Consider the following 24,723-nt stretch of genomic DNA (forward strand, 5'->3'; position numbering starts at 1 on the left):
GGTATCAATGGGCAACGATAATACAAATGATCGCGTAACCCCTGCATATTGCACACCTCAGATGCTAAAGAGTGATGCATTCCATTGCCTCCGGGTCCGCTTCCGTATTTGCGTTCCAAGGACCGGAAATACGTCATCGTCACTTCCCGTCCGGCCGGAGCTCCGAACAAACATAGCCTGTGAATCGCAGGGGGAAGGAAGGGACTCCAGGAGATGTGTAAAATCCCCAATCTGGAGGCATCATGAAATGTGGGAGGACTAGTTTGAGAAGGACTGAGAGCCCATTGTAATTAGGACACTATGGGATCTGATGGACGGAAATACGTGTGGTTGCTATGGCAACCGAGGATACTTTATGTTGCCAGATCCCGCAAAGCATCATGGGAAGGAAATTGCTGCATTGTGGGAAAAAGTTGGAGGGAATATGTGGTCTTTAAGTAGAAGGAATGTGTTAGTTAGGATATTGATTGTCTAGGTAGTTTTGAGATTTATGGGTTCAGTGCACATTTTGGATCTCACTCCAAATGGAATTTTAAGAAGTTTTACAGTGACTTATGTAATATAGATAGGTTGATTCCTATATATATGAAATTTTCTTTTTTATCATGATGGTATTGTATTGTTATAATTATGTGTATATGGCTTTTTTTAATGAATTAATTCTGGTTGGTTAATTTATGACATGTGACCAAACCAGGGGGGATAAAAGGACCGGCAGGGTCCATTACTATCCCACACCTTGAAGAAGGAACATCCGGTTCCGAACGCGTCGGTGAAATTTGGCACTTCTCATAGGTCAGACAAGAGTCACTCACTGGGAGAAATTGGTAAAAGACTTGTATGCCATTTTTTGGATACATAACCTTTTTTTAATCTGTACCATCCGTAGTTCCCCCCTCCCGCCCCCCCCTCCCTTTTTTTCCATCTGAGGGGTGTGTGGTGTAGTAGACCCTGCTAACCAAGATTAAGTCTGGTGTTTGTGGCCTATGATGTAGTGAAAATATTTTATATTTTTATATATTTTTATGTAAATAAATTGGTTTATACCCAATACTGCATGGACTTTCTCGTTGGTGTGCTCCATTAATCCTGAAAAGAAAATAGCGGGACCGGCTTCAGTCCTGTTTGGAGGAAGGAGTGCAAGAAAGATACCTTTTGATGCATATAGGGCATTTACCAAAGGTAAGCCATATACCAATAAGTTAGGAAGAAGATTTCTGCTAATGTTATGACCTTTGAAGATTTTAAAGAAACCTTGATGTGCATATAGGGCACTGCCCAAAGGTCAGTTGAGGACAGACAACGTGAACAGATGTATTATGAACATATTTAATGTATGAATATATTCTCTTTCTTCCTTGAGGATTGACATTGTTGGAGTCCGACAGAAAGGGATTCGCATATACGTATAATAACAGCGCTTGGGAGCCGTCCTATATTTGGTTGTATATTGGTTCAAGGAGTGGTGCTCTTTGGGAGCGGCGTTCCGAGTTGCAGTTATTTTTTTGGCGCAAGTTATTTTTATCCTTTTGTTGTATTGTATCCCACCACTATAGTTCATCAGAGTAAAAGCTGTTCTCTAGGCCACAATTTAATAATTGACTGTTATCCAGTCGGGTAATTTACAAGCAGTCTCTAATATTGTTCAAAACATTTACCTGCCCAACAAACAATGTCAGTTTGCTCTATGGAAAGCTAATTATATGCTAAGTGGTTTTAAAGTAGAGATGAGCGGGTTCGGTTCTCAGAGAACCGAACCCTACCGGACTTCATGTCATGAGCCCGGATCCGAGTCAGGCTCGGGTTTTCCCGCCTGACTCGGAAACCAGAACGAGGCAAAACGTCATCATCACGCTGTCGGATTCTCGCAGGGTTTGGATTCCATATAAGGACCCGCGTGTTGCTGCTATTTTCACTCCAGCATTGGAGAGTGTAGAGAGAGGACGTGTCTCCATTCTCTCAGTATCCTCATTGTCTGTGACTTGTGCTGCATCTGTCCAGTCACAGTGGTTGTGTCCTCTGCTGCCATATGTCCAGTGCTGCTGTATAGGGTGCTGTGTTGTGCTGGATCAGTTCAGTGGTGGTGTATTGAGCTGCATCAGTCCAGTCACAGTGGTGTCCTCCGCTGCCATATGTCCAGTGCTGCTGTATAGGGTGCTGTGTTGTGCTGGATCAGTTCAGTGGTGGTGTATTGAGCTGCATCAGTCCAGTCACAGTGGTGTCCTCCGCTGCCATATGTCCAGTGCTGCTGTATAACTCCAGTCCATTGCAGTGGTGCTGTGTTGTCCTGCATCTGTCCAGTGGTGGTGTCCCTGTGCTGCCGTATATGACCATTGGTACTGCCGTATATATCCAGTGATCCTGCCGTATATGTCCAGCAGTACTGCCGTATAAATCCAGTGATCCTGCCGTATAATTCCAGTAATCCTGCCGTATAGCTCCAGTGATCCTGCCGTATAATTCCAGTGATCCTGCTGTATAATTCCAGTAATCCTACTTTATAATTACAGTGGTACTGGTGTATAATTACAGTGATCCTGCCATATAATTACAGTGATCCTGCCATATAAATCCAGTAATCCTGCCATATAATTCCAGTGATCCTGCCGTATAATTCCAGTAATCCTGCCGTATAATTACAGTGATCCTGCCATATAATTACAGTAATCCTGCCGCATAATTCCAGTGATCCTGCCGTATAATTCCAGTGATCCTGCCGTATAATTCCAGTAATCCTGCCGTATAATTCCAGTAATCCTGCAGTATAATTACAGTGATCCTGCCTTATAATTCCAGTAATCCTGCCATATAATTCCAGTGATACTGCCGTATAATTACAGTGATCCTGCCGTATAATTACAGTGATCCTGCCATATAATTACAGTGATCCTGTTTTATAATTCCAGTGATCCTGCCGTATAATTCCAGTAATCCTGCCGTATAATTCCAGTGATCCTGCTTTATAATTCCAGTGATCCTGCCATATAATTCCAGTGATCCTGCCGTATAATTCCAGTAATCCTGCCGTATAATTCCAGTAATCCTGCCGTATAATTCCAGTGATCCTGCTTTATAATTCCAGTGATCCTGCCGTATAATTCCAGTGATCCTGCCGTATAATTCCAGTGATCCTGCCGTATAATTCCAGTGATCCTGCCGTATAATTCCAGTAATCCTGCCATATAATTACAGTGGTACTGGCGTATAATTCCAGTGATCCTGCCGTATAATTCCAGTGATCCTGCCTTATAATTACAGTGATCCTGCCGTATAATTACAGTAATCCTGCCATATAATTCCAGTGATCCTGCTATATAATTCCAGTAATCCTGCCATATAATTACAGTGGTACTGGCGTATAATTACAGTGATCCTGCCATATAATTCCAGTGATCCTGCCTTATAATTCCAGTGATCCTGCCGTATAATTCCAGTAATCCTGCCATATAATTACAGTGGTACTGGCGTATAATTCCAGTGATCCTGCCGTATAATTCCAGTGATCCTGCCTTATAATTACAGTGATCCTGCCGTATAATTACAGTAATCCTGCCATATAATTCCAGTGATCCTGCTATATAATTCCAGTAATCCTGCCATATAATTACAGTGGTACTGGCGTATAATTACAGTGATCCTGCCATATAATTCCAGTGATCCTGCCTTATAATTCCAGTGATCCTGCCGTATAATTCCAGTGATCCTGCCGTATAATTCCAGTAATCCTGCCGTATGATTACAGTGGCACTGCCGTATAATTACAGTGATCCTGCTGTATAAATCCAGTGATCCTGCCATATAAATCCAGTGATCCTGCCATATAATTACAGTGGTACTGGCATATAAGCAGTAGCGGATCTTTCCACGGGCAAGTAGGACTTTTGCCTGGGGTGCCGCCTTCTGGAGGGCGCCGGCGCCGTCCGGAGGGCACCGCACCATGGCAAGATCCACTACTGCTGCCCGCTGTGTCCCCAGCTGGTCCCGCTGTGAAGGGAACTAGACGCTCTGTGTCTAGTTTCCCTTCGTGGAGAGGACCTTTGCTGTACGGTGCGCGATGACGTCATCGCGCACCGCACAGCATTTCAGCGGTGCTACTCTACTGTACAGGGGGCGTAACTGACCATGCCCCCTGTATGAAGCCACGCCCCTATTTCCCACCCGGGACACAAAAAGGGCTAGAACCGGCCCTGCATATAAGTACAGTCCAGTGATACTGCCGTATATATATGTACCCTGTTGCAAAGCAGTTACTGAGGAGGCCATAACAACTATGCTGGTGTTGGACGTGCGTCCAGTATCCGCCATTAGTGCAGTGTCACTTAGCTTGGTCATACAGCTACCTCATTGCCCTCTTAAACTTCTTGGCATGATGTACTGTTTGGGTACTATTTTTTTTAAGTGCCCTCCTGTCTGACACTGCAGTGCCACTCCTAGATGGGCCAATTGTTTGTGTCGCTTAGCTTAGTCATACAGCTACCTCATTGCACCTCTTTTACATTTTTGCATCATTTGCTGTTTGGGGCCTTTTTTTTATATCTGCCCTCCTGTCTGACACTGCAGTGCCACTCCTAGATGGGCCAGGTGTTTATGCCGCACACTTGTGTCGCTTAGCTTAGTCATACAGCAACCTTGGTGCACCTCTTTTTCATCTTTCCATCATGTGCGGTTTGGTGCATGGTTTTTTAAAGTGCCATCCTGTCTAACACTGCCATATAAGTCCAGGGGTAATGTTGTATTAGTCCAGGGATACAATTTCAGTAATCCTGCCATATAAGTCCACCAATTGCAGAATTTTTGAAAAATGACAGGGGCAAGCTGGAGATGCTGTCAGTGGACTGAAAAATTGCGGGCCGCTTTCGACATTCAGCCACTCCATGCCACTACTAGATGGGCCAGGTGGTTGTGTCGCTTAGTTTAGTCATACAGCAACCTCGGTGCACTTCTTTTTCTTCTTTGCATCATGTGCTGTTTGGGGCCTATTTTTTAAATCTGCCATCCTGTCTGACACTGCAGTGCCACTCCTAGATGGGTCAGGTGTTTGTTCCGCACACTTGTGTCGCTTAGCTTAGTCATACAGCAACCTAGGTGCACCTCTTTTTCTTTGCATCATGTGCTGTTTGGGGCCTATTTTTTAAATCTGCCATCCTGTCTGCCGCTGCAGTGCCACTCCTAGATGGGCCCGGTGTTTGTGCCGCTTACCTTAGTCATACAACCACCTCGGTGCAACCTTTTGGCCTAAAAACAATATTGTGAGGTGTTCAGAATAGACTGGAAATTAGTGGAAATGAATGTAACTGAAGTTAATAATACCGTAGAATCAAAATTATCCCCAACTCCTATGATTTTAGCTGTTTTTATGTTTTTTTCAAAAATCATCCAGATCCAAAACCAAAACACGAAAGGGTGGTTTTGGGAAAACCAAGCCAAAACCAAAACACGAGTGGGGAATTAGAACCAAAACCAAAACACGAAAAGTGCCCACCGCACATCTCTATTTTAAAGCAGTGTGCGTAAATCATAGTTATTTTAATTGACATTTTAATATCACAATTAGTAAGAAGTATTATAGTAAACACTACCAGACGGCATTTTATGTATTGAGTAATAAATGTAATAGGTAATTGTTATTACTTAGGAAGGAGCAAAGCAATTCACATTTCATAATTCTTAAACAACCTTGTGAAATAGCACGCATGAAGTTGGAAAAAAAGAATAAGTACATGTGAAACCAATTTTCATGATAAGTTACTTCTCCCTTTCTGTTAGACCTTGAAATGACAGATTAGCAAAATAATTGACTTAAATAGAAATGTACCAATATTATGATATAGCTTTGTCATCAGTATGCGTTTTAAGACAGTAGCTAGGTAACAGCTGCTAATTTCAGCACACACCAGTATTAATGCTGAAATAACTAGAGAAATGTGTTTACTTACCAATAACACGGACTTCTGTTAATACTCATTTTATCAATTTATGCTGACACAGGTTGGAAAAGTAAGAAAATCTACAGCCCGGAAGAGAGAATACCATGTTCTGTTCATGGTGATCACCACAATCATCTGCTACCTTATCTGCTGGCTTCCTTATGGAGTGGTGGCTTTGCTTGCTACGTTCGGGAGACCTGGAGTGGTGACACCAGTTGCGAGTGTTGTACCATCAATTTTGGCCAAGAGTAGCACAGTATTTAATCCATTAATCTACATATTTATGAACAAGCAGGTAAGTATTTATTTTAAGCTTTTTAAAATGAATACACATAACAATGACATAAATGAATGCCATTTATTATAAGACCTCACCACTGCAAGTGGCCTATGTATCATATTTAGTAAAGTATACACATGAACTATCAATTCTAATCGTTGGATATTCCAGCAATAGGAATTAACTTTTACTGACTGTTTAGCCAAATTCCTATGCCAGGACAGTCGATTCTGTAAGAGCCTGTCCTTGAGAAGAGTAAATAAATGAATTCTTACTCCAGAAATAGGTAACCTTTGGCACTACAGCTGCTGTTGAACTACACATCCCAGTATGCCCTGTCATAATGTTGCTGTTAGTGCATGCTAAAACTGTGGCAGTGCATGCTGGGATGTGTAGTTCCACAGCAGCTGTAGTACCACAGGTTGCTTAGCTCTAGCTTACACTATCTCTTTAAAACTGGATACAGCCCTGGCTTAACTACTGTGTATGTGCAATTATTGTGCTGTACCTGTGCATGTATAGGCTGTCGCAGTGGAATCCAAAGATGTTTTTTCATAGCTTAGTAAATAGGCCAGTTTTGTACTCTCCATAGAAAGATATGGGAACTGCTTAAGTGACAGAAAATATACCGTTATGGTAAGAACTTACCGTTGATAACGGAATTTCTCCTATGTCCACAGGTATCCACAGGATAACATCTGGATATGCCGGAGTGACAGCGGAAATGGCACCAAATAGTCACGAGCTTTCTGGCCTCCCAGGATGCATCGGGCTCATCCATATAATCCCGCCCACCGACTCAGTCAAATCAGTTGTTTTCACAGCAATTAGGCAGGATCATCATGTAGAACCCTATGCAGGCGATACGAATATACATGCACACCCTTCCATACAAGAGGGAAAAGGTTTAGTGATTGTAAAGATCCTCAAATCAGGTGCATCAGGGTGGGATCCCTGTGGATACCTGTGGACATAGGAGAAATTCCGTTATCAACGGTAAGTTCTTACCATAACGGTATATTTCTCCGGCTGGGTCCACAGGTTATCCACTGGATAACATTGGGATTCCCAAAGCCATTATTAGTGGTGGGGACGCTCCTGATTAGCCAGGAGAACCTTTCGCACGAATTCTGCGTCATGTGAGGCAAAAGTATCCAAGGCATAATGTCTAATGAATGTGTTAATGGAAGACCATGTGGCTGCCTTACAAATCTGTTCTGCTGAAGCACCATGTTGTGCTGCCCATGAAGGACTTACCCTACGTGTAGAGTGCGCAGACATTAGCCGGAGCAGGGAGATCAGCACGAGAATATGCTTCTGAAATCGTTATTCGAAGCCATCTTGCTAGCATCTGTTTAGTAGCAGACCATCCTCTTTTGTGAAATCCGTAGAGAATGAAGAGAGAATCTGTCTTTCTGATGGCACTAGTACGATCTACGTAAATTCTTAATGCACGGACTACGTCCAGCGACGCTTCTCCCGCAGAAAGTCCCGATACCTGAAAAGCCGGGACTACAATTTCTTCGTTCAGGTGAAACTTTGAGACCACCTTCGTAAGATAACCAGATCTAGTTCTGAGAACTGCTTTGTCTGGATAAAAGATCAGAAAAGGAGACTTACTCGACAGTGCTCCTAAATCTGACACTCTTCTAGCTGACGCCATCGTCAGTAGAAAGAGAACTTTAGCCGTCAACCATTTAAGATCTGCTCTCTTAAGTGGTTCAAACGGAGCCCCCTGAAGGATTTTAAGAACCAGATTTAAATCCCAGGGTACTGCAGGAGGAACAAACGGTGGTTGAATGTGCAACATTCCCTGAAAAAAAGTACGCACATCCTGTAGGTTAGCAATCTTTTTCTGAAACCCTACAGTTAATGCTGATACTTAAACTCTCAAGGAAGCCACCTTTAAACCCTTATCCATTCCTGCTTGGAGGAAATCCAAAATCCTGGATACTTTAAAAGATCTTGGATCCATACCTCTTTCGCTACACCAATGAATATAGGCCTGCCATATTCGATGATAAATATGAGCTGAAGAAGGCTTTCTTGCTCTAAGCATGGTTTGAATTACCTGTGGTGAAAATCCTCTTGATTTTAGGATAGAGGTTTCAACAGCCACGCCGTCAAAGACAGCCGTTCCAGGTGGCTGTGATAACAAGGCCCCTGCATTAGTAGATCTGGACTTTGAGGAAGCAGAATTGGAGCTTCCACGGACATCCTTAGTAAATCTATGTACTAATGCCCTTTGGGCCAGACTGGAGCTATTAGAATTATGGCTCCCTTTGCTTGCTTTATTTTCCTCACCACCCTGGGTAACAGGGAGATTGGAGGAAACAGATATGCCAGATGAAATTCCCATTTCACTGACAGTGCATCTACAAGGATCACCCTGGGATCCTTTGTTCTTGACCCGTATGCCGATACTTTGTTGTTCAAATGAGACGTCATGAGATCTATCTCTGGCAGACCCCATCTGTTCACTAGAGTTTGAAATACTTCCGGGTGTAACGCCCATTCGGTCTCCTGAATGGTGTGTCGACTGAGAAAGTCCGCTTCCCAGTTCAGCACTCCTGGCACAAACACTGCGGACAATGACGGAAGATGGAGTTCTGCCCATCTTAGTATATGAGTTACTTCCTCCATCAATCTTTTGCTGTGAGTTCCTCCCTGATGGTTGAGGTACGCTACTGCTGTTGCATTGTCTGAGCGAATCTGGACTGGTCTTCCTTGCAGTCTGTCCTTTGCCTGAACCAGAGCCATATATATGGCCCTTATTTCCAACAGATTTATTGGCAGGCAACTTTCCCTTGTGGTCCATTTTCCCTGGAACCAGAAATTTTCGAACACTGCTCCCCAGCCTTGAAGACTGGCATCCATTGTCAGTAGTTGCCAATGTGCTATCCAAAAGGGTCTCCCCTTGTCTAGATGGTCCGTCTGTAGCCACCAGGCTAGTGACCTTTTTATGTTTACTGGAAGCTTTATCATCTGTCTTTTTATTGTCTGATGTTTTCCATTCCATCTGGTTAGAATGAGGTGCTGTAGAGGTCTGGAGTGGAATTGTGCATATTCCACCATGTCGAATGTTGACACCATCAGACCCATCACCCGCATCGCTGCATGGACTGATACTGTCTGACTGTGCAACAATTCCTGAATCATTACCTGCACCTTGGATATCTTTTTCCCAGGTAAGATTATCCTTTGTAGACTTGAATCCAATATGGCCCCCAAGTGCTTTAGATTTTGTTATTGCTTTGGCTGATTCTTCCAGAGACAGAACAGCCTTCATGGCATCAATAAGCTCAGCTATATCCTCTGAGCTGAAACCCTCCGACTGGTTGTCATATGGGGAATTTGAATACACAGTATCCTCATCTGTTGTATCGTCTTGTGTGTTCTGTAACATAGATGCATCTACCCTGGCTTCACTAGCCTGCTTACTTGTTGAAGCTGCTGGAATTAACCCACAAGAAGGGAGCTGCATGTAAGGATTAATAGTGTATCCTACTCCCAGGTGTGGCACCGCAGGTGCTAATCTGTCAGCTATTGTAAACAAAGTCTGTGCAAATACACCCCATGGTGGGTCTACTGGTTGCTGCACCTGTCTTTTATTTTGCTGATACGCACAACAGTTTGCACATAACCCGTCATAAGTTAGATACTGGGCTAACACCCCTACTTTACAAGATAGACATGTTAAGGGTGTAGGAGTCCCTGATAAAGAATCCTCGTCACTTTTGCAGCTCATAGACATGGTAAATAATCTGTTTATACAATATACTACGCTCTCTGTGACTGAGATCACTTATATAAATATAGAAGTGATATCAATCTGACCACAACCCGAGCCCCCGAACTGAGGTTCAGAAACAATACCGACAAACATATAAAAGTCAATAATCACACGAGCAGTCAGTCACATGTTAAATATTAGCAATTGTCATATGAGTATATAATCAACCACAAAATTACTTGTCCAGTATGTAGGAGTACAATTTACTGTTTCTGTTTTTAAACAGCTATTTCAATAAGTTTTTCAGTCAAATCATGCAGAAAACCACAGTACCGTACAGGCCTCATATGCATTGTGTACCAAAATTAACTATTTATACTACACAGTAGATAGAATTTTAGTACTGTATAACCCTTACTCAGTAGAGTGGGATACAGGGAGACTCACCCTACTTCCAGGATCGATCAATACGCTCGAAAGACGCTGAGTGGATTCAGACGCTGCTAGTGTACACTGCCGCTCCGGTAACTGATAAGAGACACAGACGCTCAATAACGGACACAGACACTCAGTGAATGATGAGTGTATGCAGACGCTTCTGTCTGTGATCCGGTCTCAGTGGCAACTCTAGTGTACACAACCGCAGCAGCCTTAGCTGCGACCGAGTACCCTTGTGGTAGCGTCTGAGATGGAAGTGAGGTCATCAGTTCATGGACGCGAGACGCACGGAAACTGGTCATGAACTGGGGGTAGGGGCGACCAGGAGAGCGTCTGACTCACCCTGCTGACATAAACTCCAGGGATCGCGGCCTCAACCTAGTCCTGGCACCTATGATCCCTAAAGCATAGCGCTGGAGCACTTAAGAGTGGCGGCGCGTCAGCCACTGTTTGTGGTCTCCTCCAATACAGTGGGGCTGTGTTCGGAATACCCTAGTAAGTGGAACCAATGCCTTACCTTCTCCCCATGCTCCGGCCACAGCCTGGTAACGTCTGCTGGACCTGCTAGAACATCCAACACAGACGCCCCGTCGAGACAACACTAATACCCGGAGGTAAGCGTTGTTGCGACCCGGTGGAGAGTTGTTGGAGCGACTCTTTCTAGCATGCTTTTAAGACGCTGTTAAGAAAGATCACTCAAAACATAGTAAGACTATAAAAATAAAATAATAAAAGCTTAGGGCGGCCTTAACAGCAGCCCTGTGACCATGGTCCGGCTCCTGCCGCACCAAACAAAAAACTGATTTGACTGAGTCGGTGGGCGAGATTATATGGATGACCCTTATGCATCCTGGGAGGCCAGAAAGCTCGTGACTATTTGGTGCCATTTCCGCTGTCGCTCCGGCATATCCCAATGTTATCCTGTGGATAACCTGTGGACCCGGCCGGAGAAATAGAGTGATCACCACAAGATATCTCTTAGAGCTACAGTGGTACCAATGTATTAATCTCTCCGATACTGAAATAAAATTATATATGCTATTTTACTTACTTAATAATGTACAACAGCATAGCGAAGCGTTTGCAATATTTATAATTGTGTGAAAACATCCTTGTTACAGATTGTCTAAATAATTTCATGTCCTTTCCTTGATCTGCGCAATTTGAAACAATTTTTATTCCCAAGCATGCAAAGCAAATTCATAGTGTTTGCATAAGTGCGTGCAGTGTACAGCAACAATCTTACAGCAGAGAGACATTGACAGTAATTTTCATTGAGCAATATACCAGTTACTTGATAACCTTTGATTAGAACTAGAGTTAGACTGCCATCTTGTGGTAGTGCTTTGTAAATTCTACAGTTCTGCAGGCAGCATACTGTAGGTAGAGTTGTAAAAGTAACATGGTATCTGTGATACTCACTACAACGCCATCAGCTCATGTACTGTACATATAGGGCCTGATTCAGCATTGTATGCTAAAGCCACTGAAGCTGACAATGTGTATGCAGAAACTGTGCAAAATTATGCAAATGCCACAGCCCATAACCATTCCAGGAAAAGAATGCAGAGGAAGTTCTACACACAAACTCACATGTATGACCTGGTGACAGAGGTTTTACATGGATCACATAATATGTATGCTTAACGCTGATATGTTATGTGATCTATAAACCAAGTTTGAATCCCAATGTCATAATATTGTTATGCACAGATAGGCTGCTGCCAGTGTTGTGAGAGTAATGCTAACCATATAATAAAATACCAATAAAAAAAAAAATACAAGACATGCAGCTGCGAACCAATAGAGTGTTACTAATAAATACTTAAAAAGAGAACATGTAATAAAATATTTATCTCATAAAAAAAATATTGAAATGTATATTACACCCAATACATGGATATATGCATTATCTATATTGAATTCAGAGCCAATATGATCCATACATGCCAGTTCCCAGAACTGCTAGGAGCCCCCGATTTTGTGGGGAGTCCCCCGACTCCTGTAAAGGTGGGAGGTTCTCCTGCAACCTGCGCTCACACCACAGCCACTCAGTGAAGTGGGTCAGTATAAGTGGCAGTGATGATGCAATTTGCTACAATTTGCTATGAATTGCATCACTGCAGCCCCACCACCAGTGAAACGCTTAGCCGGGAATACCAGCAAAGCATCAGAGGGGATGACACTCTCACCCCACCATGCCCACCTGGTCAGTTCTCTCCGGAGAACTCCTGGACAGGATCTTGTCAAAGTCAACAAGTGTAATATGAACACTACTGCAGAGGATGTGCTGTAAAAGGGTGTGGATTAAAAGATCGACAATGAATAGGTCAACAGTCAATAGGATGACATCATATGGTCGACATGCATTAGGTTGACAGCTTAAAGGGTCGACGGGGTCAAAAGGTCAACATGTAAAAGCTAGACAGTACAAAAGGTTGACATGGTCAAAAGGTAGACATGAAGATGGTTGACGCAAGTTTTTTTTTGTGTGTCATTTTGTGTGTTTAACCCAAGCTTTGCATACCATGCTTTGGGCAAGGTGCCTCGTTCTGCTACTGCTGCGCTCGCCACAGGTTACTATTCCCAGTCGTAGTCCACGTGAATGGTAAATGATGAAAAAGTGAATAAAAAGAAACAAAAAAGGAAACAACTTGTGTTAACCATATCTGTGATGACTATTGTCATGTCAACCTTTTGTACATTTTTGTACCAACAAATGCATGTTGACCATATGGTGTTGCCTAATTGTATTTACTGTAACAGTAATTAAAAAGTAACCTCTTCGTAAAAAAAAAGTCAATTTATAATATGTTTATAATATGGTAAGTTCAAATTCTATTTATAATATGTTTATAATAGGGTAAATATGGTAACTTCACAGTCAGAGCTATCCAGTAATGCACAGTTTGGCGAAACCACCCCAAGTGTTTTGGATCTGTTTCAGTTTTGGTTTTAGATTTCTTGAAAATTTATAAAAACAGCAAATATCATGTCATTTGGACCTGTATTTGTACCTACAGTATTCTTAACATCAGTAATATTAATTTCCAGTCATTTTAATCAATTTTGACTACATCATACTGTAGCTCCCAATAATGTTTTCACCAACATTGGCCAAAGCAGTGGAAGCCAGTTAAAGCATGCCATTGAAAAACTGATTATTTATAGTTATAACTATAAAGAAAAGTAAATCAGGGGCCTTGTAAACCAGGAGACCATCAACAAAAGCCCTGGAATAGCCATTGGGACCACCCACCCACATAGCCATTGGGACCTCCCACCAACCCTTTGTTGTATATTAAAATGGACATGAACAGTTTAGCAAACTAAGCACTTCAGCAACAGGGACTGACACTTTTGTGGCTGAAGTTCTTGGGGTTTTTTTGTGCCACAAAACAAGCTCCCAATGGGCTTAAGGTAGCTAACAGTGTTTACAGTTGGTAGATGTCATTATCATCCTCATCATTGCCTACAGCGTCGTATAGATGTTCATCTACTTTAAATGCATTTTTCAAATCTTGATATTTGTGGTTTTTCATGACATTCTTAGGCTACTTCACCTTTGTTCCTTTATTCTGAGTCGCTTACCAAGGTATTTAATAGATTTAACAGGATGGCATAATATCTTCATAGCTGAAATATTTTTTTGAAAGGTTTTCAGTGCTTTAGATTCAATATTCAGATAACAGAACACACTTGCCAGCTTTACAGCTGTTTTGTTATTAGAAAGACATTTTAAAGAATACAAAAATTATATCTGAAAGAGGAGGTTCCCAAACTTTCAGGACCCCAACACAGCTACTGTGCAACCTACCCCACATGTGCAAGCAGACATTACCAGGGATGGATCCTTTGTAAATCCCTCCTGAAAAATGTGTGTAGGCTACAGTGCCTGATGTCATCTAAAAGAGCCAAGGTCCACATCATGACCTTCACTACAATGCATTAAAAAGTATCCTCACAACACACAATATTTCTAAGGTGGATGATTTTAAAAATCCTCAGCAAAGTGGACATATGGTTCAGATAAATATATAATTCCTTCTAAAGGGGACAGGAAGAGAAGTTGCCCCTAGCAACCAGTCAGATTATAGATATGATTTTATGGCATTGACTAGATAAATATAGAAGCTGAATGGTTTCTATGAGCAACTTTTCCTCTTGTGCTCTTCAGAATATTCAAAACACTACTTCCGCCCCTATGAGTGTGAAATGGAATGGGACCACAGCTCTATGAGGCTAGTCTACGCTGGCTGCTTGGTTACAATGGATGCTTGAGATCGGCCAGCTGAGTATTTTGAACTACTGCTAGCCCCCAGCCATGCTTGTAACATGCAGGTATTAGACACTGTACCTAAAATAACACTGTCCTCCCCCCATCCCCTACTACTGTCTGATTGGAATTTGAAGTAAGTAGATGTTATATAAAATTAAAAAATACTGTAATAAAGTACACTGGAATACCTTGTATTTTATTCTGTGCACATCCTGGTTCCTCTCTCAAAGCATCTGGTGTTATACACACTTGTGTCATGACTGGTCACACGCACAGTACTGCAGGAATGGAGACACAGGCATTTCTATAGCCTTGTCAGCGGGTGCCCTGGGACCAAAAGGGCCCTAAGCAGCACACATATTTATTTAACCTTCAAATGTAAACATTCTGTAGTAATAGAATTAAAGTACAAGACCATCATGAACAGAATGGATGAAAAGTTAACAGCAGAAGGGCACTAAAAAGGATAATAAAGAGTGAAGGAAAATCTCCAAATCCACCATCCTACTGCTGGCCAACCTACTTTTTTCTCTTTCCTCATCACTGTAGTTGCATCACATTCCCACCTTGTCTCCCTCCACCTGTCTCCTTGACCTCATTCCCTCCCATCTCCTCTACTCTTTCTCTCTGAATACATGCTTCCATCATGCTCACCTATTTAATCTTTCTTTTAGCACTGGCTCTGTCCCCTCCACCTTTCAATTCACCCTAATTTCTCCCATTCTGGAAAGGCACTCTGAATTCTTGCTCACTTTGCCTCTAAGATTTTGGAATTACTTTTCTTCAAAATGGTTATTCAGCTTCTTTTCTCCCACTCCCTCCACTGCTTCAATCTGTCTTTTGTTCCCTTCACTTTATGGAAACTGTCCTTACCAAAGTACTTAATTACTTTGTTGCCACTAAATCTAGGGGTCACTTTTTCAGCTCTTTACACAGTCAACCACTCTCTTCTCTTCAAAAGTTTACACTCTCTTGGTCTCCATGGCACTGCTCATTCCCAACAGTCCTTCTACCATTTATAATCATTCCTTCTCTGTCTCTACCTTCAAATCTACGTACATCCCACTCTTTTCATTTTACTGTTGGTGTTCAACAAGGCTCCGTCCTTGGCCTCTTTCTCTTCTCTCTCTACACCACCACCCTTGGCGATCACATTCTTTCCTTTGGTCTCCATTACCACATATACACTTATGATACAAAAATCTAATCCCCCCCATCCCCCCCCCCCCCCGAACATCCGTTCTTCCACCCTCTTTCACATCTCCAACTGTTGGCCATCTTATCCTGAATCGCTCCACTTTCTGAAACTTAACATGTTTAAAAGTAAAGACATTATCTCCCCCTCCCCCAGGATCCCTTTTCCTCCCCACTTTTCTCTGTGGCTAATGCGTCTCTCTTTACCCACCACATTCATACTATCTGCAAATTATGTTGCTTTCCACTCAGCAATATTTAAAGGATCAGACCTTTCCTCACCTTGTAGGCAGCCAAATCTTATTCATGCCCTTGTCCTCTCCCACCTTGACTGATGTTACTTATTATTATTTGGTCCTCCAATCATCTTCCCATGCCAAATCCAGTTTAAACTTCTCACCTTCTCTTTCAAAGCACTCAATCACTCTCCCCCTCTGACATCTCTGATGTCATCTCTGTCCACATTTCTTCTCACACCCTCCACTCTTCCTCTGACTGCTGACTCCAAGACGTTTCCTGTGCTGCTCCACGTCTCTGGAATTCACTCCCCTTCCTATAAGACTCTCTGCCATCATGCAGGGCTTTGAACTTGCCGCAAAATGCATCTGTTCGTCAATGCCTACTACATTTTCTCACAATCTTAACTCATGACCTCCGTCCTCCCTCATTATCTCTTCTCAGTCTCTCCAGTTTATCCCCACTCCACAAGACTATAAGTATTGGTGGGCAGCAGCCTCCACCTCCTTGTTTCTCATCCTACACTATTCTTGTCTCCAGTGTACCCTCTTAATGTAGCAGCCATGATCCTGAGCGTCTGCCCTCTCAGGGTCCTGCGTCTCTGCTGCAATTAGTTTCTGTTACTCTGTGTTTCCCCAAGCACTGTCTGATTGAACTTACAGGACTTTTTGTGTTTTATTGGAATTTCCCTGTACATGGGCCCTCATTCCGAGTTGTTCGCTCGGTAAAAATCTTCGCATCGCAGCGATTTTCCGCTTAATGCGCATGCGCAATGTCCGCACTGCGACTGCGCCAAGTAAATTTGCTATGCACTTAGTAATTTTACTCACGGCTTTTTCATCGGTCTGGCGATCGTAATGTGATTGACAGGAAATGGGTGTTACTGGGCGGAAACAGGCCGTTTTATGGGCGTGTGGGAAAAAACGCTACAGTTTCCGGAAAAAACGCAGGAGTGGCCGGAGAAACGGAGGAGTGTCTGGGCGAACGCTGGGAGTGTTTGTGACGTCAAACCAGGAACGACAAGCACTGAACTGATCGCAGATGCCGAGTAAGTCTGAAGCTACTCAGAAACTGCTACGAGGTGTGTAATCGCAATATTGCGAATACTTCGTTCGCAATTTTAAGATGCTAAGATTCACTCCCAGTAGGCGGCGGCTTAGCGTGAGCAACTCTGCTAAAATCGCCTTGCGAGCGAACAACTCGGAATGACCTCCATGGACATTTTGTGGCACCCTTTAAATAATACTATTACTGCTGCTACTACTATTACTACCACCACCACTTCTACTACTACTACTACCTGTAGTACTACTACTACTACTACTACTACTACTACTACTACCACCACCACTAATTAATAATAATAATAATAATAATAATAATAATAATAATAATAATAAAAAAAGGCAATTGTAACCACATATCTTAAGTCAGTAGCTTGGTCCAAAATACTGAATATCCTTACAACTATTATAATTTATTTATAAGTCTTGCATATTTATTTATCCTTGACAGACTAATCAAGGTGATTAAACAGCTTTTAAATATTGCTTGGTAGTCAGTGGCATTATATTTTTCAAATTAAATAATCAGACTAATTCTAGATATCACAGGGTCTAGTGATGGATTTAAGCATCCATGCATACAAATTGGATAAAGAAGTATTTTGGCTTGTAAAGCGCTGTCAGCTTGTTTTCTAATAGGAAACCTTTGGCCTTTTTTTAAATTAACCCTTTCATGCATAGAGGTTTCTACAGTGGACAGCTGTATTTAAGTCATTGGGTCGAATTTGTCTGCAGGCAGGCACTAGATGGCACCCAAACGGAACTATTCAATTGTAGCTCGTGCGGGCGCTATGGCTGCGTATGCATTTCAGCTTACACCCCCCCGGAGGTGAGCTGAAATGCGCAAGAAAGTGTCCCATTTTGGTGACCAAACAGCACTTTTTCGATGCGCCCAGCACTTTGGTCAGGTTTAGCTGCTTTACGTGGCTAAACTTGTCACTAATGGGTATGATCAGTGCGGAAAAAAGCAACAATTGAATTGCACCCAGCTATCTCCCGCCACATTAGACGGGAGATCGGTCGCAGAAAACAATTGAATTCCGCCCTTTATCACCTGTAGAACCTGTCTTTTGACATCACTAGCGCATTATGGCCCTTATTCAGTAGCAGACGCTACTGAGATGTGATCGCATTCTCCTTGGTATAGGCTCAGTGTGCACATGCAGGGCCCGCATTGCGTGAGCAGGGATGTGCGATTGCATCTCCATAATGCAAACACCTCTGCCTGATTGACAGGCAGAGTCATTCGTGGGGCAGTCGTGGGCAGCGATTCGGTATTGCAAGGGAGTGGCATCGGAAACGGGGGCATCACATGCGGCCACTGCGATGGAGAAAATTGTGGTGGCCCGACTGCCTTTGCAGCCAAGCTGTGTAGGCGGGGGGGCTTCCCTTAACCAGTGATGCAATCACAATTGAATTGCGATCGCATCGATGGACACCATTAGCATACTGGACGGTCTTGCCCTGTGCTGGGTGGCCCCCAGCAAGCGATTCTAGCCAGTTGCAGTTTTGCTAATTTAGCAAAACTACAACTGAAGCTGAATCAGGTCCTTTTGTCCTCTTCTTAGGACCTCTACCAAAATTAGAAGGTATACCACCTAGTGGCAGTTTTTAATTCCTACAAAAACAATAAGGTCAAAATTAAATGGAAAGTTCACCAACATTGAGCACTTCAGAGATATATGTAAAATCTGTTTACTCAAAGATAGCAGTGCAGGTAAAGGAAATAAATTCAAGGAAAGTTACAATTAGGGAATAACATGGTAGATGTTTTGCTCAAATATTTTTTTTTAAACTGTTAATGTAAAAGCATATGTCTTGCAATCAGAGATGCATATTGCGTGCTAGTCTTACCCTGGCATATAGGACTAAACTGAATATTGTGCTCATATAATAGCCATATATGCCTTTGTGTTCTGGGTGCTTCTTCGACTTTCACTCAAATTGAAATTCAGTTCAGACAAGTGTGCAACAGGCTACCTTTCTAGGTTTGTGTGATAAACACTAAACACTAAAGACATCTGTGTGTCTGGATGAATATATCCATAAATAGGCACTTGTACTTATCCACCAGAGATTGTTTAAGTCTGAGCCAGTTGCTCTCCTGGTTCTGGGCTTCAACTCCTCTAGCTCCCTCCTTGGTGGTTCTGGAACAGTACTGGTAGTAGTGCTGGTGGCTCTTCTCCCCATCCCGTTCTACCTGGTTCAAGGACTCTGGAGTGGGAGGTGCTGAATGCCATCATCTTGGACCTCCTCTCAACAGCCTCTACCCTAAGAGTCTGCTGGGCTTCAGCTCCTGCTGACTGTCCAGTGACTGGGACTACTGCTTGGCTGGTGGGTGTCTGGCAATCCATCTCTGCTGCACATGCGACACTCCTATCTATTGTTACTGTCAGATACTGCCTCTGATGTATACATTCAAGTCTTAGGTTGTGACTTTGATTTTGTGCCCCATTTTCCTCTATTTCTGACTCTTTTTTTTTTCTTCCTTTTATCAACTTGTGTGCTTATAATATTATTTGGTCCATTCACTACATATCATATAAAATCTCTCGAGGATTTTACGTATGAATGATATATTGTCTGATATGCCATCACAGATGACATCAGTGAAGTCTAAATTGTCTGACATGACTCCAACGGAATAACCTCTGCTTTGTGTTTCTCCTGGAGAAAGTGGAGAAATTCCTCAAAGACTGGCTCATTTAAACCTTTTATTAAAGCTGCCTTTATCCCATATCCCCCTCCCCCCCCCACACTTTGCAGTGGAGCGTGCACATTGCCTTCCCTCGCAGCCACCTCGATTGGGTGCTCCCCCTCAAACATTCATCACGCCTTCTACATTTTAAGAACCAGAATGCCCATATTCACGGGCCACTTAAATATGAGAACCAGTCTGTTTCTGTTTATCCTGCCTTTGCCCCGGACATTCTGAAAAATCGAACCTGGAAGTCACAGTCACATACGGTACTTGCTGGGACCTGGAAGACACCAGTGGAGCTGCTGCAGCCATTAGGAGCAGGTAAGCACCTTGTGGGCCACCAGGGGCAACATGTCGACATTTTATCACTCTCTACATGATAAATGTTGATATCTTGTACCCAACCCCTGCTAAGTCGAGCTTCTGTAGTTCTATAGTTTTTAGTCTGTTTTTTTTTGTTTTGGTTATTGTTAATTTAGGGAATTAGGGCAGTCTGTTTTTATGTCATACTCTGTTTCCCCATTTTCTAGTAATTTTTTATATGCATGTTTCCACTGGCTGTATTTGCACATAGATTATGTTTTTTTATTCAATGTTTTCTGCATGTTGTTACTGTGTGAGGCAGTGACATGGGGCACTTTCCTGCTGTTCCCCTGTTGCAACTTTTATGTATTGTTCCATTAGCTGGGGATGACTTGGATGGTATGGGGTTCCACGGGCTTATTCGTAATGTTCGTGGCCTCAGTGACAAAATTAAACAGTCCTTTGGTTTATCCCAGGTAAAGTATAGCATTGATATCTGTCTCTTGGAGACTCATCTGGTTGGAGGTAAGGTGCTGTTTTTAGTTTTTTTGAAAACGTGAATTCAACTGGAACACATTCAGGCAGATCCCCAGAGCCACTTTGTCTTTCTGAGAGCCAAGATAACTGCCTCCCCCATGTCTCCCTATCATACACCTTAGTGTTTATTTCCCCTGTTATATCTCTCAATACACATGACAGAATACTTTTATACGGGTATATCTGACCACTCTTCCTTCTCACTCTTAATACGTCCCTGTCACAGGGGACTGTTTTTGAAAACTAAGTCTGTTTTGGCTTAACCTGAATTTATTACTGCTTGTTAGGCTTTTCTCTTAGATAATTCCTCTTGTCTAGATACTATTATTCTGTGTTACAGTTTTAAAGCCATTCATTAAAAGGGTGGCGGAGATATAACTATTCACTAGGAAAGAGTTGAGACTTGTTGTCAATTGGAGTCGCAGTACAGTACTTGTTTTCACGTGCTGTCTCCGATCAAACATTAAGGCCTAGAGCACAGCAGTAGTGGTTGGATTATCTGTATGACAAATTCAAACTCAAACTTTGTTTTGCAGGCATTTACAATATTTACAGAGGTCGGGGCAGCTGTTTGGATTTCTTGGTAGGGCGATACATACCGTACATTTTAGACGCTCAACATGTTCAGCGTTTCTCTAGGGAAAACATAGCGGATATTTTTATGCTTTGTAAATCTCCAGTGTACCTCCTACTCCATTTCTAAAATAAGAGATTACTTATTAATTTGCCTAGATTGTCTCCATAGTCTATAGATTTTTTTTTGGTGCCCAATTTACTTTGGAGGATTTAAATTATTCATGTCTTTTCCTACCTCTAAGTATCCTGCCTGTGATGGGAGTCCTGTGGCGGTATATAAAAAAAGTAAACAAATTTTTGTTCCCCACTTTCTGGAGAACTATATTAATCCCTATGAGGCAGGGGCCCTTTCACCATCTATGTCTGAGGCCCTGATTGTTATTCTTGGTATACCAGGTAAAGATCCCCCGCTTGGGATGTCTACTACACAGAAACTTTGCCACGTGTTCGACTATCTCCAAATGTATTGGTGCTCTGAGCCAGGCCAGGGGCTGTGGTGGTGTCTATTAATGCTGCCAAGGCCTTCAACACCACTGGATGGTGCTATTTATGGAAGGTCTATAAATTTGGCATATGATCATATGATCTTGATTTCTCAGCTGTGTTCAGTTTTTGTATTCTTGGACAGGCGCTCATGTCTCAGTTACTGGCTACACTATGGCCCCTTTGAATTTGTATAAGAGTATTCATCAAGGCTACCTCTCTCCTTTGCATTGTTCAAATTGGCTATTTAACCATTTTCATGCTTAAACCAATCTTCCCCTGATATTTGTGGCTTATGGAGACAACATGCTTATGTTCATGGCTGATGAGATTGATCCTTTAAATGGTCTTTTACGTATGATTAAAACACTTTTGTAAGCTGTCCTGGGCTTCTCATTAACTGGAAAAGTCTAGTATTTTTTCTGTTTTTGGTTCTATTCTACTGTCCCTTTCCTTTAAATGGCCATTGCAATTGACTCTAAAATGTGGTTATTTGAGGGTATGGGTGTCTCCTCATCCAAAAGATTATGTCTTACTTAACATTATCCTGTGACTTTCAATTCAAACGTCTCCTCATTTTAAGATTATCATCCAGCCAAAATACCATTAACTTCTTTAGCACCCTCCAACCTATATCCCCAAGAAAGCATGTACATCTATTGATTGAAATAGATGACCATGGCTACATCTGCCGTGCATAGGCAACCTCTACGCAGCTAGATGCACCCATGCCTAGCCACAACGAGCTTCATATTTAGCAGCCCCAATCACTGCGAATAGAGTGCTTGCACGTCTAAGACGTGCGCCTTAGACATGCATGAGGTTGTGTCTACATGAGTGTGGCTACATCTGTAGTATCTTCATTTGTCCGATGTGACAAGTGTTGCCCTTGGAATTCTGACTATATTCACAGCACTCCTAATTTTCAATTATATATTTCCCAGCTTGTGCACCTTGAGCAGGATTTCATCTCGTTTGACAAACATTCAGGCTGGACAGGTGAAGTCTTCTCAACTCCAGGTATTTCTCTTCAGGGGTCTATCCTCAATGATGGCTCCCTTACTACGTCAAGTCCTATTGGTTTGGTGCTTTGCCCATACTGTGATTGATTCTATAGGGGTCGATCCCGATGCACCTCTATGGTTTCATTAATTCTATCCCAAGTTGAACATACTGTACTTAGACCTGCTGTGAATGCTCAGTTTGGTACTGCCCTCATTCAAAGTTTCTCACCTCAGCTCTTAGAGACAAGTCTCCTTCCTATACACTGATCTCAATGCCCACTCTCTACCTGACATTCTTGTTCCATTAAAATTAAAGAAGTTCATCTTGGACCTGTTTTCAATGAACAGTGGGAGCAGGTGCTTGTCTCCACTAAGTCCACTCTATGTAATTTTGCTAAAGCAGGATTCTGGCATCTCTTGTGTGAGTGTTCTTGGGTTTTTACATTTTGGAACTGTGTTTGAGATGACATTAGGCTGACTGCCCTTATCTTCATACCTTGAACCCTATAAACAATTTGTTTGCACTTGATGAGACACACAATTAGGTTCTTTATGCGTATGCTTTATCTCTTAAGACCCTTGCCAAGGTTATTGTGTCTAGAGATTTGTTTGCACAGGATCTTCCTGATATTTGTAAATAGAGAACCCTTGTTAATGAGGTGTCCAACCATGAACATTGTTTGTACAGGACCAGAAATGCTCTCCTAAATATTACAAATTATGGGATAGGTGGTGCCAATCTAAATTTGGTATGCCCATAGAGTCCTCTCCAATCCAGTAGTTACTTGTGTTTTTGCTTACTCTACACCAGAGGTTCTCAAACTCGGTCCTCGGGGGCACACACAGTGCATGTTTTGCAGGTAACCCAGCAGGTGCACAGGTGTATTAATTACTCACTGACACATTTTAAAAGGTCCACAGGTGGAGCTAATTATTTCACTTGCGATTCTGTGAGGAGACCTGCAAAACATGCAGTGTGTGTGCCCCCGAGGACCGAGTTTGAGAACCTCTGCTCTACACATTTTGATGTTTGCTGGTTATCTTTTATATTTTATTTGTTTCACTTGCATATATGTCCGATGTGTATTACTTATTGTTATACAGATGGAGCCTCCGTTATCTTTGCCTGCCTAGTTGCAGGCGTGCACTCCCGGCGTGACTAGTCGATCCATCCGCCTAATCACGCCGGAAGTGCACAGAGATGCTCCCATTCAGAGCGTCTCTGTCCGGGTGCACGGACGGAGACGCTCTCCATTCAAGTAAATGGGGCGCGTATCTGTCCGGGCGTGTGTGCCCGTCCAGGCGAAACCGCTCACAGGGACTAGTTGCACCCAGGTCTGAAATTGCCGCAGACAGTAGGAATCATAGATTGGCCCAGGAAGAAGCATTTCCTCTCTTCCCTGGTCTTTCTCCAGAGTACACCAGCTATTATAAAATGGAAACTACACTAGACTATGTGTAACTTTAGAATTTTTATGTCCTGGTATTTATTACAGTTAGTATGCAGCAACATGAATGCTTGTGTACCATAACATAGAAGATTAGCTGATAAAATGAAATTTGCATTAATATGACCCCCTACTGAATCCAATTATCAAGATTGCCCGATAGCTACTGCAAATGGTAAAAACCATTTCCATTCTTGTGCTTTAAATACAGCGGGTGACATTAATTTAATGAGGTTACTGAGATTTGCTGGTAAGAAAACTAGGTAATGTTAAACAAATATTCTATGATTAGGGCAAAGGTACAATTAAGGTGTACAAACAAATTAAACAACTTATCTACATAGGAAATTCAGGACTTTTCTAATATATAGACAATAGGAAAATTCACCCAAGGACAACTATCTCATCATATTAAAACAAGGTCAAGATAAAGATCTGCATTAATGAGCTAAATAATATATCTAAAAAAGAAGAAATGTTTCCCCTCGCGTTAATAATCAAATTGAGGCAACAGGACAT

The 24,723-nt window shown here is 42.4% G+C and overlaps 1 protein-coding gene across 1 annotated transcript in view; it reads left to right on the forward strand.

Annotated features, from left to right (window-relative positions):
- LOC135028796 (pinopsin-like) overlaps nucleotides 1-24,723 on the forward strand; it is a 504,551-nt gene that overhangs the window by 456,761 nt on the left and 23,067 nt on the right. Inside the window, exon 5 of the mRNA XM_063953804.1 lies at nucleotides 5,989-6,222. Within this exon, the coding sequence (XP_063809874.1) occupies nucleotides 5,989-6,222 (234 nt within the window). The remainder of the gene's footprint in view (nucleotides 1-5,988; nucleotides 6,223-24,723) is intronic.

This window comes from Pseudophryne corroboree, chromosome 2, assembly GCF_028390025.1.
Source record: "Pseudophryne corroboree isolate aPseCor3 chromosome 2, aPseCor3.hap2, whole genome shotgun sequence".
NCBI lineage: Eukaryota > Metazoa > Chordata > Amphibia > Anura > Myobatrachidae > Pseudophryne > Pseudophryne corroboree.